The following is a 19350-nucleotide window of genomic DNA, read 5'->3' as shown; positions in this document are numbered from 1 at the left end:
ACAAAACAAGCACACAGTGGCAGCTTTAAATTTCTTTAAGTTTCATCCTGCTTGCTTCGGCTGCACGGGGTTTTAGGGCAAATCCAAGCCACTTTCTAAACACGGGAACTGGTACAGCAATATCTTGCCTTAATGGGTTTAATTAGAGTTATAAATGTTCTCTGGAATAACTGAACAAGGAGGATTCATTGTGCAGCTCTATCCATTTGTTGCTTGTTTGTTTAGTGTGTTTGCATGTAACTTCACGTTTCCGCTCCAAACTTTCATGACTGATAGGGTACAATATACTCATCAAAACCATATTTGTGGATATTTGTTTGAAAATGCAAACTGGGTCTTTTGTTTTATTAAGAAAATATTTGTCAATACGATCTGAAGCTTTTTATATGGTGTAAAAGAAAAACAAAAAAAACACACTACAGCCATTTATTTCAGCCATTTTTCACATTTATATCAGCATAGTTTTGATGGGGACACTGAGGATGTGATATCTACTGTATCTTCATTTTACTGCGATATTCAAATATGCCACTAGATGTCAGAATTTCTCATATATTTTTTTATCAAATGTGATTCAAAGTGGTGATAAAAAGGATGTAACGCCTGTATGTGAGTTTATTTTAGCTGGATAATGTTCCACAAAGTAATTGTTGCTGTTTTAGCTTTCCAGCAAAACTAACTGGGAAAGTTGCACTGTCAATAAGCATCTGGCTAACCTAGTGTTACTTGAACACTGTCAAGTTATGCGTTTGTTCTGACCACAACTCTGCCCAAACTTGAAAAACTGCTTGATCAATTCTGGAAGGATGCAATGGACAACTCAATTCTTCTTAATCCAATGTTTTATTTTCTTGAAGATGGGTTTAGTTTGATGGGTTTAAACGGGGGTAATCAAATAATGTAATGGGATGGGATAAAGAAGAGTAGTAGTAGGTTGATAACCTTTAAGATAAACAGAAAACACATTAGTTAGACTCAATTTAAACAATCAATAAGCATGTTCCTTTAGGATTTCTAAATAATATGTCACTCAAACATTTAAATTAAATTCTCAAAGTCAATTTCTTAACTTAATAATGTCTCAAAAATGATCAATATTAACTAAACATAAAGTACCATCATGTTTACCTATTTTCAACAATCTATACATGCTTAAATTAAAATAAACAAATTAAGTCAACTTAAATTGCATTGGATTTCCTAAACTAAAAAACCCAATCACATCCACATTCAAACTGGTTCTTTCCTACCAGTTGCGTCTTTTAATCGATCAGGAGCTGTGGTCAGGAGTTGTTACCATGAGTGAGATGAGCTTACAGACCAGACCAAACATTTCCTGCCATGCCTTCCTTGGCACAGGTGAAGATGGCCCCAATTAGTGCACTTCCTGGGAGCACCAGTACTGTGTGGTCGCCCTCTGCTGGTTTGGAGTGTGAACTTTGTATTTGACACAACAAACACAATGTTACTTAAACTGCAACTGTTCCAGTTTCACTGGCTGGTACTTTTCAAGTTCACCCGACTGCGTTGTTATGACGGGCACAGGCTCAGCTGAGTTTAAGAGGTCACATGACTGTGCAACATCACATAGGCGTTTAACACCTGGTTACGTGCTAAACCTCAGCTGCGCGACAGTGCAACTGGCCCATTTAGACCAGAGATTGATTGTTGATAAACACTAGGGGTGTAACAATATGTCGTGCCACGAAATTTCGCGATACAAAAACATCACAATACGTGTCATGGAGGTGACAAACTGTATCGCGATATTGGATTATTAACATTAATAGCTTATATTGTGTTGACTAGTAACGCGCAGTGTATTTGTGCCGACCACGCCTCGACCCGCGGACGAAAATCTTCCTCCGCTCAGAAGAAACTAGTACCGTTTTGGTCCCGATCACGGGACTCTTGCAGGGTTTTGAGCTCTGAACTTTTACTTATGTAAGGCTGGTGTAGAGTTAAGCCTTACCTTATTAAATTAAACCTTTTTGGGGTCGTGAGTAGGATAAACACGGGGACAACTTCTGCTGAGTTCCAGTGTACTTCAATGTCCGCTCAACAGTGTAGGATTTTAGAACATCAACACAGCACCTAGTGCCGTACTGTGGCGTATCACTCCGCCCAATCTAAAACAGACTAATCACTACAGATAAACTGACTAGTGTCATTATAGTCCCTGATTTATATCAGAATATAAAGAATATATTTATAAAATAATGAACCCTGAATTACCAAAATAACCTTCTTAAAAAAAAAAAAATCGCCTCTTACACTTATAAGGTGAGCAGGAATCAATCTTTTTATGATGTAAAATTGTATGTATTTATTTACTTTTATTTATTTTATTTTAGTTGTTAAATTTCTGGAAAAGAAAAAAGTCAAGTCATACATGAGCGAAACTATTCAGTTTCTAAATATTTTTTACTTGTATGAAACTGAAGATGCATAATGCAAACCTGACATTTACTTTTAGTTCAGTTTGTGGAAAATGGTTGGCCTGGCTTTCTCTTTAAAACTTAAACAGTTATAAATCATTACAAACTGTAACAATAGGGCAAACGCACAGCATTGTTTTGTATTTTGTGTCTTTCAAATAAAAGACAATTTTTTCCAGTTATATGTTCCTCATTCAAGGTTGTTAAAAAATACTGCTATAATATCGTATCGTTATCGTGACCTCAATATCGTGTATCGTACCGTATCGTGAGATTAGTGTATCGTTACACCCCTAATAAACACTGACTGGATGTGATTGAACCGCCTGCAGGATCCCGTTCCGGACCATCGTGGTGAGCCTCCTCTCCCACCAGGTTCTCCTTCAAAACCTCCATGACATCCTGCTGGAGGAGTTCGTCAAGCAGCCCGAAGGCAACGAAAGGGTCACGCCAGTGAGCTCGGACCCCGGCAGACCCAGCGCGGGCTTCCTGCGCTACATTTCCATGACCAATCTAGCCATCATTCTGGATCTGCTGCTGGACTCTTACAGGTCACTGCCACCAGAGAGAGTTCTGACGCCGTAGTGAGCTTAGAAAGTGAATCTGCAGCTGACGAGTGCGTTGGATCTCCTCTCTGCAGGACGGCGCGGGACTTCGACACTCGGCCGGGTCTGAAGTACCTGCTGATGAAGGTGTCGGGCGTTTGTGGAGCCGCCAATCTCTATCGGCAGTCAGCCATGAGCTTCAACCTGTACTTCCAGGCTCTGCTGTCGGCCACGCTGAGCCAGGCCGAGAGCATGACCGCGCAGCAGGTGGGAACCAGTATTTTACTTAATTTAAGCTTTACAGTGTCAAACTTTGGCTTTAAAATGAACATTGTGTGCATGTATCATGAGGTGAATCTCTCATGAGTTAGAACATATTTTAAGTTAATATATTACAGTAATCCCTCGCTATAACACGGTTCATCTTTCACATCTCACTGCTTCACGGATTTGCATTGTGCATCGTGTTTTGCATTCTGATTGGCTAAACCAGGGGTCGGCAACCCCTCTAGAGCCGCCCTGGTGGCTCCTGGAGCTTTTTCAAAAATGTTTGACCTTTTTTTTCATTTTTTTCTTCTTTTTTTCTATTTTTCCTTTTTCCTTCTTTTTTTATTTTTTTCTCTTTTTTTATTTTTTTCTCTCTTTTTTCTTTTTTCTTTTTTTTCTTTTTTTCCTTTTTTCTCTTTTCCTTCCTTTTTCCTTTTTAATCTCGACATTTAGACTTTTTTCTCGACATTTCAACTTTTTTCACGAAATTCTGACTATTTCCTCGACATTTCGACTTTTTTCTCAACATTTCGACCTTTTTCTCGAAATTTCGACTTTTCTCGACATTTCGACTTTTTTCTCGAAATGTCTCCATTTTCCTTCATTCTAAGGCTTATATATGCAAGAATTTTCATTTTTTGATGCTACAGAGCGAGTCAGGATGCAGCAGCAGTGAAATACACGCCAGTCACTATTTGTCTTACTGTACTTATTGTATTTTTTTCATCATTTTTCATTTTCTTCCGTTCAAATCCAATTACTCGGGTCACGGTGGGGTGGGGCTGATATCTGCAATTTGAAGCCTTGTATAATAATTGTAAAAAAAAAGAAGCTTGCTACTTCGCAGATTTCACTTATCACAGGTTCTTTTTGAATCGTAACCCCCGTGAGATTACTGTAAAAGAATTCAGTTAAAAAATTAAATCTCAAAAAACAGATTCATAGCTCACAGACTGATAATTCTGAAGCATCTATTTCTTTTAATTTTGATGATTATGGTTTTCAGCTAAGGAAAACCTGATGGAAAATGAAAGAGCATGTTCATAAAGCACAGCAAAGCAGTGCTCCAAAATTTCCTGGCGGGCGACTTGATAAAGCACCAGTGATGACTTCCCAAATCATCAGGGATTACGGGAACGTCGTCTCTGATTCTGAGCCTCTTGTCTCTTCCAGGAGGATCAGGGACTTTGATTTCCAGATAAAATGGAAAATGTACTTTCACCTGAAAAGAGGGCTTTGGAGCACTGAGCACTGAGCGGTCCGTGTTCTCCTTAGCCCAGGTTGTGTCTGGTTCAGAGTGGCTTGACACCAACAAGCTGTAGCTCATGTCCTGGATACATCTGTGAAGCACTGACTACAACCGCCATCCAGTTCTGGGGAATCTCTCCCAGTTTCTTGATTAGGCTTTTCTTCAGAATCCTTTTGAGTGTGAAAATTGCCTTTTTTTGTTGTTAAACCATGCCGCTTTCACCTTTAAACTACTGTCTGCCCAGCTCAGAGTGGATTAATGGCTTTAGTACAATAAAAAGAAATGAATCACGGGAGAAGACGGCAACGTCTTGTACTCTTCTCAAGAGGGAAATGGTTTCAAACCAAACCATTTAAAAAGATTTTCCACTGGAACAAAAAGTTGATGGATTTCTGGCAGAGAGCTACTTATTATTGTACTCCAGTAAAAAAAAAAAAAACTTTTAGCCGTGAACTAAGACCTACGGAAGAGTATTAGGGCCAGGCAGGAGAAAAATAAAAATAATATTTTAGAGGAGGAAGATTTTTTTTTTTCATTATGCAAAATGTCGAAATGTCGAGATTAATGTTGAAGTACAATTTCGAGAAAAAAGTCTAAATGTTGAGAATAATGTTGAAATTTCAACTTTATTCACGAAATTTCAACTTTTTCCATATTAATCTCTTTTTCCTCGAAGTGCACAATAAAAAAAATCTTCTCCTCTCAAATAGTTTTTCTCCTGCATGGCCCTAATACTCTTCCGTAAAGACCTGCAATGAGCCAAAAGCTGTGATTGGTCGAGACGGTTCCATACAGGAAGGTAAGTCTGAGATTTTCAGGAGCTAAACTGCTCAAGAGCACCGGGAGCTGAGGCCAGGTCTCAACTCAACTTCTCTACAAACCACTTGGGGCTTCAAAAGTGGTACCAGCCCGTGTACTGAGGCAGACACGCTTTCCTCATATCCATAAAACAACCTGTCACTTCTGACTGAACGTCTGACTGAAGGAAATCTTCCACTGTGACACAGTGAGCCCTCGTTTCAGTTCAGCAATATTGGCCCCACCAATCTGCCTGATCCCGATTGATACCTCAATAAACTACTCAAATATTCAAGCATGTTCTAGTGTTTCTATGAGTTTTCAGCTGGACTTTTATGTCTACACTTTTGTGTGTTTGGTAGGTGTAATGGCATAAGCTCAGAGCAGGTATTTAATGTTTAAATGCATCAAAAAATGACACATTAACTTAAGTTCATTCCATCTAATCACCTATCTGCAGATCTATGCGTCTTAGCAAGCATTTGGTACTCATGTTAACATCAATGCCCGCAGCATAGCTGCCTCCAAAGATGCACTGAAGAGGCTTGAAAACTGTCTCACATTCCACATTCCTCGTGTCTTTCAGGTGAAGAGGATCTTGTATGAAGAAGAGGAGGGGAGCTCGGACTCCTCTCAGCCTGGATCTGCCTCCTCCGAGGATGAAGACATCTTTGAGGAAACAGCACAGGTAACAGACGCACAAAGCTCCTATAATCAATCAATCCATTCATTTCCTACACCCCTTCCTCCTGTACAGGGTGACGGAGGTCTGCTTTAGTTATTCCAGCTCAGTACCAGCAGAAGTCAGGTGTGCACCCTGGAAATGACTCCATTTATTTATGCAAAACATATTTATGTTGAATCCGGCGCCAAACAAATATCATCTTATTCTTCTATATTCTTGGAGGATGTTCATTCATTTGTTTTATTTAATCTATTAAAACTTTAATTTCCTCCTGATCAAGCAAAAGAAATTATTATGAAATCATAAATCAAAGAAATAGAGCGTTTTTACCTTTCCTCTGGATTTAAAGAAACAATCGGTCGTCTTCATCGGTCAGGTTCCGACTTTGTTTGCAGGTTGATCCTCATCATTATCATCGTCTTTTCAAACTCTCACCGTGAAGAGTAAGAAGAGTAAGAAGAGTGTAAGAAATGTCGTGGCTAATGACGGCCCTTACTCTACCTGAGATTGACCCGTATCATCAGTTCTACTATAATTTCTTGGTCTGATCCAGATTCTTCAGAGTATCATGATCATAATCATCCACAGTCCCCGACTGTTTCTCTTCAGCCCACTAACAATATGTCAGTCAGGTACACATGATGAATTGATGATACAATAATTGAATGTGTTTTTTTCGACCTGGACCAAAAAGGATATTAATTAGAGCAGTTGTATTTTTTTTTTTTTTAAGTCGGAACGTTCAGATTAAATCAAAGTTAAATCATACGTAGATTTTTATGACAAGTGGGATTGTATTTTATTCGGGATTGAACAACTAAATTCAATCCCAGTTAAATAGTCCAGTTCAGAGGAAATATTAAAACCTGCTAAAGATGAGAAGAAATACTAATCTATTTTTCTGCCTCAAAGAAAACAAGCCGGGCTAGCGCTCAAAGTAGTGCTCAAATTAGTTTTACTAAAAGGCGTCAAAAACCGAAGTCCTCTCTGCTTCCTGCTGCTGATTTCTCCTTTTATTTGTCACCGTTTCATACAGACGATCATCAGGGTCATGAGCTTTTCACCCTCCTCCAGTACAATTATTGCGCTTTTCCACTAGCACCTACTCGGCTCGACTCTCAACTCGACCAGGTTTCTTTTCCATAACAATTCAGCACCTGGAGCAGAAGTAGGAGGTTGGAGTGAAGCTGCTGTGACGTATTTGATTGTGTGATCTAAACCTGTTCAATATCAAGTTAAAAAATGAGAGTGAGAGAAGCTTCAAGCGGCAACGCTTTTTAAATTTTGTTAGTTTGTCTCGGCGCTGCTGCAAAGTCAGCTGGAGCCGTGAGCAGCTATGAAGGGACAGAGCTCCTGGTAGATCTGGTCGTTCCTTATCGCCCGTCTAGATCCCTTTTTAATTCTCTCCTCAGCACCAGGTTTATGAACATCTGCACCTCAGAGTTGGATCATGAAACAGACTTTTGCGCTGCCATTGCCTGTTGATAAAATGAACAAGAAGCCGTCAGAGTCTCTTTCACTGATCTTCACATCCTGACTCAGACGTCTGACTCCAACCCCCCGACCAATCGGTGGTCTGTAGTGTGATGATGTCAGATACAGCCGACTCAGCAGCTTAGAACCTCGGCAGAATAGATATAGAAAAGTATCTACTCGGCACATTAGACCCCTAGTGGGAAAGAACTAAACCGAGGCGAGTCAGTAGGTACTAGTGGAAAAGCGCCATTACTGTAGGTCATTCAGTAAAATGGTTTCCTTGTCTCCTGTCACAGGTGAGTCCTCCTCGAGGCAGAGAGAAGCGGCATCATTGGCGAGCTCCCGTCCCGTCGCTCAGCGTGCAGCCGCTGGGCAGCGCCGACTGGGCCTGGCTGGTGAAACGGCTGTACAAGGTGTGCGTGGACCTGTGCAACAGCTACATCCAGATGCACCGGGACCTGGAGAGCTCGCTGGAGGAGACGGCGCTGCTCAGAGGAGCCGCGGGCGGAGGGGGGGATCACGTCTTCCTCCTGCCTCTCTTCCCGTCTGAGACCTCCACGCCAACGTCAGCGGGCGGGCTGTCGGCCCGGGGCACGCCCTCCGAGGAGGGCGGGTGTCAGGGGGCCGAGCTGAGCGCCACGTCGCCAGGAGACACACTCACACCCAGTCCAAGATACAGGTTAGACATCAGTCTGACATCAATTCTAACTACCGTATTTTACGGACTATAAGTTGCACCAGCCATAAAAATGCATAATAAAGAAGGAAAAAACGTATACAGTAATCTCTCGCTATAACGTGGTTCACCTTTCACGTCTCGCTGCTTCACGTTTTTTCATTGTGCATCGTGTTCTGCATTTCTTCTTCTCTTCCTGTATCAATAACGTTGGTTGCTTAGCAACAAGCTGAGAACGGCCAATGAGCTTCAGCAGCAGCTCAAGAACAGGAGCCTTTAAAGAATCGTTCATTACAGTCTCAGATATAATCCATGGTGGCATGTCGGTTTATAACAATCTTTTTGCTCAGAAGAAAAAAGAGCGTCAACAACTGCCCATAACTATGTTCTTCTCTGGAAAAAACACACCTGCACCACGGGTTTTGAAGAAAAAGACGCTACAGAGAGGAGTCAGGATGCAGCAGCATCAGAAGAGCAGTGAAATACACGCCAGTCACAATTTGTCCTAATGTACTTATTGTATTTGTTTTTCATAATCATTTTTCATTTTCTCCCATTCAAATCCAATTATTCGGGTCACGGCGGGGCGGTGCTGACTATCACGGGTTCTTCTTGGAACCTAACCCCCGCCAAAAACGAGGGATTACTGTATAAGTCGCATTTTTGGGGGGAAATGTATTTAATAAAATCCACTGCCAAGAACAGACATGTCATCTTGAAAGGCAATTTAAAATAAAAATAGAATAGAGGCAACAAAAGGCTGAATAATTGTACGGTATACTTACGTTACATGACACAACTGAGAACGTGCCTGGTATGTTAACATAACACATTAAGGGCCCGATTTACTAAGATCCTAAATAAAGAGTACTAAATTGCGTGTGCACTGAAAAAGTTTGCGCGTGCTGTTGTTGTGTGTTTTGCGGGTGATCAACTAAGATTGCGTGCGCAATTGATAACAGGTGCAAACCGCAGTATTTAAATGAGGTGTTGCGTGTCTTACGGTTTGCGAGCGCAAAATGAAATTTGACGAGTTGGAGTTAGAGATATTAGTGGAAGAGGCAAATTGTTGTGCCGTATTCAGCACCCCTGCCGTGAAAAGCACCCCCTCGTATATTCAATGATAAGTAGACCAAGAAAAAAAACAACACACTGACACTTCAATATATTTATATATACACACTCACACAAACACATACTTAGGAGTTTATATTATATATATTTACAAATATTATGGAAGACAACACAGTAAGCAGGCTATTAATTAATGACATCAATAACCATTTACCCGATTTTTGTCATCTGTGACTGTGATTGTGGGAAAGTATGACTATTGTGGAATCCATGAGCGCATTTAAACATGAATCATTAACACAAAACTGGACGCTAAACAGAACGTGACACGGAATGAGAATATCATTTTTGTCAGACGAGGGGGTGCTTTTCACGGCAGGGGTGCTGAATACGACACAACACGAAGACTGCAGAACAGGCGCACAATAAGAAACACTGTATTCTCCATGAAAACACTTTATTTATTTATCACAAATAATCACAAATAAAAAAATGAAGGTGCCTCCTGTGGCAACCTTTTGCTGAATAATACTCGATTTAACATTAAAATAAAATATTTCTTCTTTTGCATGTGGAGAATCCTCACCACAAGTTGAGCCATCCCCACCCCAGTCCTCAAATCAGGCACCAACAAGCATCCCTGTGTAATGCTGGGCAGATTAGCACCTTCCTTTCGAACGTATTAAATACAGACGCAATCACAATCCCCGCAAAAACTTTCAGGCTTGGTAAATCTCATTGCGTGTGGTAAATGGACATATTTGCATTTTTTTTTTTTTTTTTTTTTTTTTGTACCTTGTCTGCACACATATTAATGATTGATACCATGACGGTAGAAACCAAAGGTATATATATGTGCATTATTACTATATTCAATATATATACATATATATACGCATACATACCGTATGCATACATATGCATACACATACATAAATATACACATACAAACCCAGTGGTTTTTTTTTTTTTTTTTTTTTTTTGGGGGGGGGGGGGTGGTGGGGGTGACGACATCCACTGCCAATCCAGGAAGCAGGAACACACAGAAACACACGTCAAGCACTGGAAATCTGCAACAAAAAAAACACAAACAAAGTACGAAACCGGCACGGAGCCGACCAAAACATGAAGGGCAATCGACACAAATCTTGAGATCTGATCGCAGTCTGAGCTAAGCTACCGCTACCGCTACCTAACCCCAAAAACTACAAAGCAAGCATGCAGGTCAGAACAAGCCTGTGTGTGTGTGTGTGTGTGTGTGTGTGTGTGTGTGTGTGTGTGTGTGTGTGTGTGTGTGTGTGTGTGTGTGTGTGTGTGTGTGTGTGTGTGTGTGTGTGTGTGTGTGTGTGTGTGTGTGTGTGTGTGTGTGATAAACCAAACAAAGCTCCACCTGAAGTGTATCTATAGTGGGGGGAGGGGGGGGAGCAACCCCGCCACCCGCGAGATCAGAGGCCGACACGGAAGAGCCCGGAACCCAGGCCACCAGCAACCCCACAGAGGGGAGAAGTAGGAGGGAGGCAACCCACCGCCTGCGAGGCCCCCCACGACCCCGACCCCCCGCCCCTCGCCTATGTGCGTATGAATCGTGTAGGGGGGGAAGGAGGGGGAGCGGAGGCCGAAGCCAGGAAGCAGGACCAGCAAAGCCGGCCCTGATAAGACACCCGCGCCCCCCCACCGGCCATCCAGTAGACGGGGGCCGGCCCTCCGAGCCGGGCCAGGGCCCCACCGTACCTCCACGGGCGCCCCCGGCGCCGCCGGAGCCCCCAGACAGAAGGGGAAACGGTCCAACATCCCCCCATTCATACTGACAACATAAGACATAGACACCTGGGAATGGTGCCACCCCGCTGCCGCGCCCGCCCGTGCATCCCCCGGTCAGGGGAGGCCCGATCCCCGGACCCGGCCCCACCCCCCCCGGAGCCACCCCGGCGGACACCCCGAGGGTCACGGAGTCCCCACATCCGCAGGGGCACGTGGCGCCCGCCCAGCGACGGAGGACCAAGGCAGCAATGCCCCCCCAGCGCAGACAGCCACCCCCCACCCAGGCAGGGCCGGGCCCTCCGAGTGGGACCCCCACGTCCACGGCCCAGCCCCCCCCCGGGAGACCCGGAGACGCCCCAGCCACAGCTGTCATAGTAAACGTATTTAAGCATATTTGTGACCAAGAAAACTGGTCGGTATTAAGAGAAAGATCCGCCTCCCACTTGGAAATCGGGAGAGAGACTGAATCGTCCAGTTTAGACACTAACCACATATTTGCATTTTCCCCTCCCAGTATTTAGCGATTTCTGGCGGGTACGCCCCATATTGATTATTCATCAGGGCAAAAGTACTAAATGAATAGCGTGTGCTATTTTGCTCATTTGAGAGGCGCAGTCCTCTTTGCACGCTGTTAGTAGATCAGCTTGCACATTGGTTTGCGGGTGATGTCAAGTTTGCACACGTTTTTACGCACGCAAACCTTTAGTAAATCAGGCCCTAAGAGTTATTCAGATAACTATAGCATAAATAACATGCTAAGAAGTTTACCAAACCATCCTTGTCACTCCAAATAACTAAAATCCAATGAAATCTTCAATCTCTGTGTCACTTTTAAACAACTCTGCTAACTCCAGAGGTAGAAGATGCGGCGCTTCCTCCTCTACGTCGCTTACGTCAGACTCATCGTCAGTTGCAGTTCGCCCACTTGCGGTTTAGTGTGAAAATAACATGTGAAATGTACGGAATAGTATTAGGGCCATGCAGGAGAAAAAAATAATACAAAATAATATTTTAGAGGAGGAAGATTTTTTTTTCATTATGCACGTCGAGAAAAAAGTCAATGTCGAGATTAATGTTGAAGTACAATGTCGAGAAAAAAGTCGAAATGCAGAATAGAAAAAAATCTTTCCCTCTCAAATATTTTTTCTCCTGCATGGCCCTAATACTCTTCCGTAGAAATGATAAACTGGTAATAATGTGTTAAAGGAGCTTGAGGCTCCTTTTAAGAAATGAGACTCTCTAGCGCCACCCTTCACCACGACGGCCGTCGGGGGTACTGCAGCCAACAGTGAAGCCGGCACGGGAGAACGGGGAGAACGTGCATGCAGCGTCATGTGACGTCACATCCGCAGCCCAGCGCGGGAAATTCGGGACCGAATTGCAGCACATTTTGCAGCACACAGCCTGTTCAAGGCAAAGGAGAGATACACTAGAGGGCTCATTCTTTTGGGTTTGGAACGCTTCATCTGACATTATTACTAGAAAACTTAAAATGTATACAGATTTTTTTCATAAATCTTGCCACAATCCGGCCTCAAGCTCCTTTAATAATTTCGCACATAAGTCGCTCCAGAATATAAGTCACAACCCCGGCCAAACTATGAAAAGAAACGCAACTTATAGTCCGGAAACTGTCTCTTTCTGGGGATGGGACACTCAGGGTCCCCAAAGACACGACACAATGCGTGTCTCACGATGGGCGAAGACCATAAACACAAAATGCTGGTGACATTAAAGATTTAAGACTATTAAATATTATATATATATATATATATATATATATATATATATATATTATTAATAGAATAAATATATATTATATTTATATAATATATTTATTCTATTAATAATATATATATATATATATATATATATATATATTATTAATAGAATAAATATATATTAAATATGATATATAATATATGTTAAAAATGTATATATATGCTGACAAAAAAAAAAAGAATAGAAGCAGCACATTTACAACAACCAAAATTAGTTTCGGTGTTTAGCACTTTAACGCTACTTAGATGAGCTTATTTTAAACATGTATTTAGTCCATGGATTCCCCTGTTGCATGAAGAAGGATGATGATGATGTTTCTGTCCCACCTTGAGTACCTTCATCCTCAGAGAGGTCATGTTTCCGGCTCCGTCCTTGACGTCATCTGTTTTGTGTGTATTTGTGTGTGCTGCAGCTTCACGGGCAGCCTGCCCCACCACTTCCGCTCCGGAGAGAGGAGGGACTCCACTCTGACCGGGAGTTCCTGCCCCGTTGGGCCCGGACGAAGAAAGGAATGGTGGGAGAGCGCCGGCAACAAACTGTACACCATTGCTACAGATAAAACCATCAGTAAGCTAATGATGGAGTACAAACGCAGGAAGCAGCAGCAGCCGCCGCCGCAGCTGCAGCAGCAGCAGCCGCAGCAGCAGAGCCACGTCAACCTGTACATGAAGGAGCAGGGCCGGACAGCGGCGGCGGGGGGAGGAGGAGGAGGAGGAGGAGGAGGAGGAGGAGGAGGAGGAGGCCAGGGGGCCCCCGGGGCAGAGAGGAGGGGCCCGCCGGACCCCCGGGGGCCTCCACAGAGACCCCAGCAGCTGCTGGACCAGCAGGGACCCGCCCTCAGGCACTCGGTCAGCGCGGGGCCGGAGGTCCTGAGGCAGGAGAAACGGCCCCGGTCCGGATCCACCATCAGCTCCCACAGCGTCTCCCTCAGGGACTCCGAGGCTCAGATCCAGGTGAGCACAAGCTCCAGATGTGAGGCTGGAAAAGAGAAGTTACACACACGTTTTAGGCAAGGGAAGTTTATTTGTATAGCACAATTCAACACAAGGTAATTCAAAGTTCTTTGCATCAACATTAAAGGCAGCAAGACACAATTAAACAGTAAATAACAAATAAAATGATAAGAAAAGAGAAATGTACAAAGACCGGGTCAAAAACAGTATTACAAAAGTAATCTGTAACAATTCGTGCGGTGACTCAGACCAATTTGACAATTCTACGTCACAATACCTGCATTCAGGGCTTATCCATCACTAGTGTAATATTGCATGTTTTTCAAAAATCACAAGTTTTAAATTTAAGAGTACGCTTTGGTAAACAGTACACAATTAAACAGTAAATAACTAATAAAATGATAAGAAGAGAGATAAAATAATAAAAAGCACAAGTTGTTAAAAAATAAGGGCAATAGAGTACAGTAGGTAAGTATTTAATTTAGGAGTACGCTTCAGTAAACAGTAATGTTTTTATCCTGATTTAAAGGATCTACAGTTGGAGCAGACCTCAGGTCTACAGGAAGTTTGTTCCACCGGTGAGGAGCAGAATAACTGAACGCTGCCTCACCTTGCTTGGTTCTGGTTCTGGAACCACAACAAACCAGATCCAGATGAACCTCAGGGGTCTGGGAGCTTCATAGGAACTAACAGATCCAGCATGGATTCTTGTCCAAGACCTTTCAGGTATTTGTTGACCAGCAGGAAGATTTTAAACTATTTGATTTTAAACACCATGTTGCACAAGAATCCATGTCTGAATCTGCTGCGCTGATTAAGATATAAATGGTTCATATATTTAAGTATCCAAAAGCGTTGCTTTATCTGCTCTGGATAGAAATCTAAGAAACACCTTCGCTGCCTTCTTTAAATAGAAAGAAATGACTGAAAAAACATATTACAAACACTTGTTATACAAATTAAGGTCAAAGATTGGTTTGAAACATGACCATAATGCAATTTCAGTGCCACCAATAAAATTGTCTAGGCCATTTTAGAGTAAATTAATCCTTTCCTTCACACTTGACTTTCTCTATACAACATATAGCTTTTAATTCATCTACTTTTCAGGAGAAATGAGGCCCCATGTCACCCGGCTGTAAGAGCACCAGTAAATCTGTCCACATCAGTGACTGTGAAAGATGCACAGCAGTTTTTAAGGGAAAACCTTTTAGCAGGTTACAGTCATCATTTCCCAGCGTTGTTCCACCTCTGCGAGTATTAGGGCCAGGCAGGAGAAAAATAAAAATAATATTTTAGAGGAGGAAGATTTTTTTTTCATTATGCACTTCCAGAAAAAAGTCGAAATGTTGAGAATAATGTTGAAGTACAATTTCAAGAAAAAAAGTCGAAATGTTGAGAAAAAAGTCAAAATTTCATCAATAAAGTTGAAATGTTGAGAAAAATAGGCGAAATTTCAACTTTATTAAAATTGTATTTCAACATTAATGTCGACATTTCGACTTTCGAAGAGTCGAAATGTCAAGAAAAAAGTCTAAATGTCAAAAAAAGGTTGAAATTTCGAGAAAAAGTCAAAATGTTGAGATTAATGTTGAAGTACAATTTCGAGAAAAAAGTCAAAATTTCGACTTTATTCTTAAAATTGTATTTCAACATTAATCTAAACCTTTCGACTTTTTTCTCGACATTTCGACTTTCAAGTGTCTAAATGTCAAGAAAAAAGTCGAAATGTCAAAAAAAGTCGAAATGTCGAGAAGAAAAAGTCAAAATGTTGAGATTAATGTTGAAGTACAATTTCGAGAAAAAAAGTGAAAATGTTGAGAAAAAAGTCAAAATGTTGAGAAAAAAGTCGAAATTTCGACTTTATTCTTGAAATTGTATTTCAACATTAATCTCGACATTTCGACTTTTTTCTCAACCTTTTGAAAAGTCAAAATGTCGAGAAAAAAAGTCAAAATGTTGAGATTAATTTTGAAGTACAATTTCGAGAAAAAAGTTGAAATGTTGAGAAAAAAGTTGAAATGTTGAGAAAAAACTCAATGTCGAGGAAAAAAGTCGAAAATTTCGACTTTATTCTTGAAATTGTGCCCAATAAACAAAATCTTCCCCTCTCAAATCTCTTGGCCCTAACCTATTCCGTCCCTTCTCTCTGCAGGCGTGGACCAACATGGTCCTGACTCTGCTGAACCAGGTGCTGCTGCTGCCGGACGGCTCCTTCCTGGCGCTGCAGCCGGCGCTCTACCCCTGCCTGAGCCAGCTGTCCTGCCACGTGACCGACGCCCGCGTCCGCCAGGCGCTGCGCGACTGGCTCGGCCGGGTCGGCAGGCTCTACGACATCATCATGTGAGGACAACGCAAGGAAACAAACGATCGGTGACGGATGTCAGCACAGCAGACGGGGAGGAAGCTACTTTATGACATTATCTGGTCGTGATGAGACCAATGTGTTACGAGAAACGAGCGCTTGGAATGGTTTATTTGTGGACGCCAAAACATGAAAGAAGACAGGCGCACCCAAATCTGATTTGAGGAATCGCTTCTAATTTTGCCACAATAGTGTCATGTCGTTCAGTATAATCATGACCTGCGTTGGCAATAAAGGCTCAGTGGGTCGCAGGTGTTTCAGTGGCGTTTGTGGTGTGACGTTTCCACGTGCATCGCTGCATTTCTCGGATCCCCAAATGTCGGAGGGGTAAATGAGTTCTTTTCCAGCTTTTGGTTTAAGATGTTTCTCCTGAATGTTTATCTTGTCGTCCTGTGCAAGTGTTTCGATGTGCTTGCAGAGCATGAGTCCCAGACAAAGAGAAACCGGCCCATTTGCTCCACAGCGCCACTAGTGGTTGAGAACTAAATAGGGAGGAAAATATCCATGGGGTGCCTTTAAGGAAAAGCTGAGTTGTATGTTCTCCACCTTTTAGCCACCGCTGCCACCACCGGTGGCAGAAAGAACTGGTCTGAAAGACTTTCAGAGATCACTGGACTCATAAATCCCCGTTTCAAATGAAGTCACAGCATTAATATCTGCAAACTGCAAGGGTTTTTATTTTCTTTCTTCAGAATCTGGGCGAGGCATCACATCCAGAGGACACTTATTTATATTTAATCCGATTGTATGTGAATGTTTCCCCTTGGTTGAGGATTATCTAAATTCAGCTTTAAATGTCCTGCAGCCTCGTCCGCTCACTTGCCGGAACACTGAATGAATGTCTGTTATTAAGCCATGAACACTGGAGTATTTATTTTAAACAAATGCAACATGTAGTGTGAGCATTTTGATGTTTAATGCCTGTTATGTTGTGCACATGTATTTATGTGAGTTCTGTCTTAATTTAAAGGTTTCTTGTGTCTCTAAGAAGATTTTTATCTCTTTGTGAGATTTTTTTTTTTGTCTGCTGGGGCTTCATCTGCATCTGGGTTCACGTCACTGGAGAGTTCAACATCCTAATTTAACATGGAACCAAATACAACCCAACGATGCAAGTGGATAGTCCTGTTTTTCTTAAATCAATTTGTCAATTAAGTAATCTTTCTAATGCAAGAAAATTGAGCAGTTAAGGTTTTTAGCTGTAATGCCTGCTGTTTTGAAGTGAAAGTAATCAAAACTCTTCAAAAAGAAACTAACTTAAACTTCAGCGTTACCTTTGACAGCAGAATATCTGGTATTTTTGTCATAACTGCTGGATGGAACTTTGCTATTGATGTTCTCGTTGGACCAAAGCTTCAAAGTGTAAAAATAAAATGAAAATCTAAATCTTTGGCGTTAAATTTTCTGAACACATGGCTGATCCACAGAGCAGGAAGCTCCGCAAACCTTGTAAAGCGGATGACCACCACCTTCAGGAAGAACCGACCCTATTTAGGGGTTATTTATTTACCAATGTTAGTTTGAAGGGTTATAACCTGCATGATCTGTGGTGATTCAGACGCCCAGCTGGTCTCCAGCAGGATATTTATGCACTTAAAGGAGCTAATTGTTCGTTTGGGCAATGACTTGTTCAAAACTAGAACCGAGAAAGAAGAATGAAAGAAATACACTGCAAAAACTAAAAATCTTAACAGGAATATTTGTCTTATTTCTAGTTAAAATGTCTCATTTTAAGTCAAAAAATCTCATTACACTTAAAACAAGAGTCATTACCAGAAAAATAACTTATTTGACCATTTTTACCTGTTTCAAGTAAATTTTCACTTGAAATAAGTAGAAAAATCTGCCAGTGGAACAAGATTTATCTTCTCATTACAAGCAAAAAATCTTGTTCCACTGGGAGATTTTTCTACTTATTTTAAGTGAAAATCTACTTGAAACAGGTGAAAATTGTTGTTTTTTCCAGTGATGAGTCTTGTTTTAAGTGTAATGACATTTTTTTGACTAAAAAAATTGACATTTTAACTAGAAATAAGACAAATATTCTTGTTAAGATTTTGAGTTTTTGCAGTGTGAATAGATTAGAGCAGGGAGCGTCTGTTACAGGAGGTTCAAGGTAAGTAAATGATGATCAGTGACAACATATCTGCCTGATAGTTTGGTTTCATGCCACCTTTTTGGATGTTTACAGCGTCTCCCTGTCTCTTTGCTCCTTCCTCACAGGGACCTCGCCTCAAGTCTTACTTCAGTGTCTGTTGCTCCAAATGGAAATTATAAACGTTCCAGGTATTTGGTTTGCCGTCAACTGTCGACGATGTTTCCACTAGAGAAAGATGCTGATGTTTGGCATATTTTTTTAATTCTGGGAGTCTGAAATGATGACCAAAGAAAAAGAACATAAACTCATGGATGTTACTTCATGTTTCAAAAGGTGAAGTTACCTGAAAAAAGCTTTATTATAGTGAAAGATAAAGGTACAAACAAGAACTCTGGGTTCTGTTGCTTGTTTTAACAGTAAACTACTAAATTTAAAGTGTAGAAAAAACATTCAGGATGAATTTAAAAACACAGCGTTGACTACTAGAAGCAAGACAAATCTCATATTTCCAGATTTAGGATTTACAATCAGAAAAACAGAAAATAAAAAGCAGTCAGACTTCATTATCTGCACTTGCTCATTCCTGTCTCAGGGTAAAAGCAGGGCTTATCTGCACAGGGTATGAACCACTTTGGGCCCCTGAGCAAGGCCCTTAACCCTTAACCCTAACTGCTCTGTAAAAATAGCAGCCCACTGCCCCTGGTCTAACTACAGATGGGTTAAAAGCAGAGAATAATTTCCCCTTGTGCGATGAATAAAGGTGAACTGAAGGTGAATGAATGAACTTAACAATGCTTTTTTAAATTTTTTTTATTGACATTCAGCATTAGACATTCACATCTGATACATCATGTATGCATACATCTTACATCTGTTGTCTGTCCTAAATGTCGGAATAATGTTTTTGTTTTATGTCCAAACAATGAAAAGAAAGATAAACCAACAAAAACTACTATGCACAAGTGGGGAGTGATGTTTTCCACATAACACAATAAAATCAGGCCTATGGAGCGTGACGTAGTTGAGCCAGTTTTCCCAGTATGAGGTGAAATTCTCCAATTTATAATTAATAAATGCCGTTATCTTCTCCATTTTATAAATGTCCATTGTAATTTCTATCCATACCTTTAAAGCTGTGCTCTCCTGTGATGACCATTTCCTTTTTACAGGACACTAGCAGGAT

At 41.4% G+C, this 19350-nt stretch overlaps 1 protein-coding gene across 1 annotated transcript in view; it reads left to right on the top strand.

Moving 5' to 3' along the window:
- The window catches only part of arfgef3 (ARFGEF family member 3), an 85860-nt gene extending 68419 nt beyond the window's left edge, over window positions 1-17441 (top strand). The window contains exons 36-41 of the mRNA XM_061745067.1: window positions 2771-2989; window positions 3079-3250; window positions 5884-5985; window positions 7755-8137; window positions 13164-13704; window positions 15860-17441. Of these exons, the coding sequence (XP_061601051.1) occupies window positions 2771-2989; window positions 3079-3250; window positions 5884-5985; window positions 7755-8137; window positions 13164-13704; window positions 15860-16051 (1609 nt within the window). The 3' untranslated portion in view covers window positions 16052-17441. The remainder of the gene's footprint in view (window positions 1-2770; window positions 2990-3078; window positions 3251-5883; window positions 5986-7754; window positions 8138-13163; window positions 13705-15859) is intronic.
- Window positions 17442-19350: the final 1909 nt, after the last annotated feature.

The sequence above is a fragment of the Cololabis saira genome, chromosome 17 (genome assembly GCF_033807715.1).
Source record: "Cololabis saira isolate AMF1-May2022 chromosome 17, fColSai1.1, whole genome shotgun sequence".
Classification (NCBI taxonomy): Eukaryota; Metazoa; Chordata; class Actinopteri; order Beloniformes; family Belonidae; genus Cololabis; species Cololabis saira.
The sequence above is the reverse complement of the archived record's forward strand: the minus strand, read 5'-3'. Positions and strand labels throughout refer to the sequence as shown.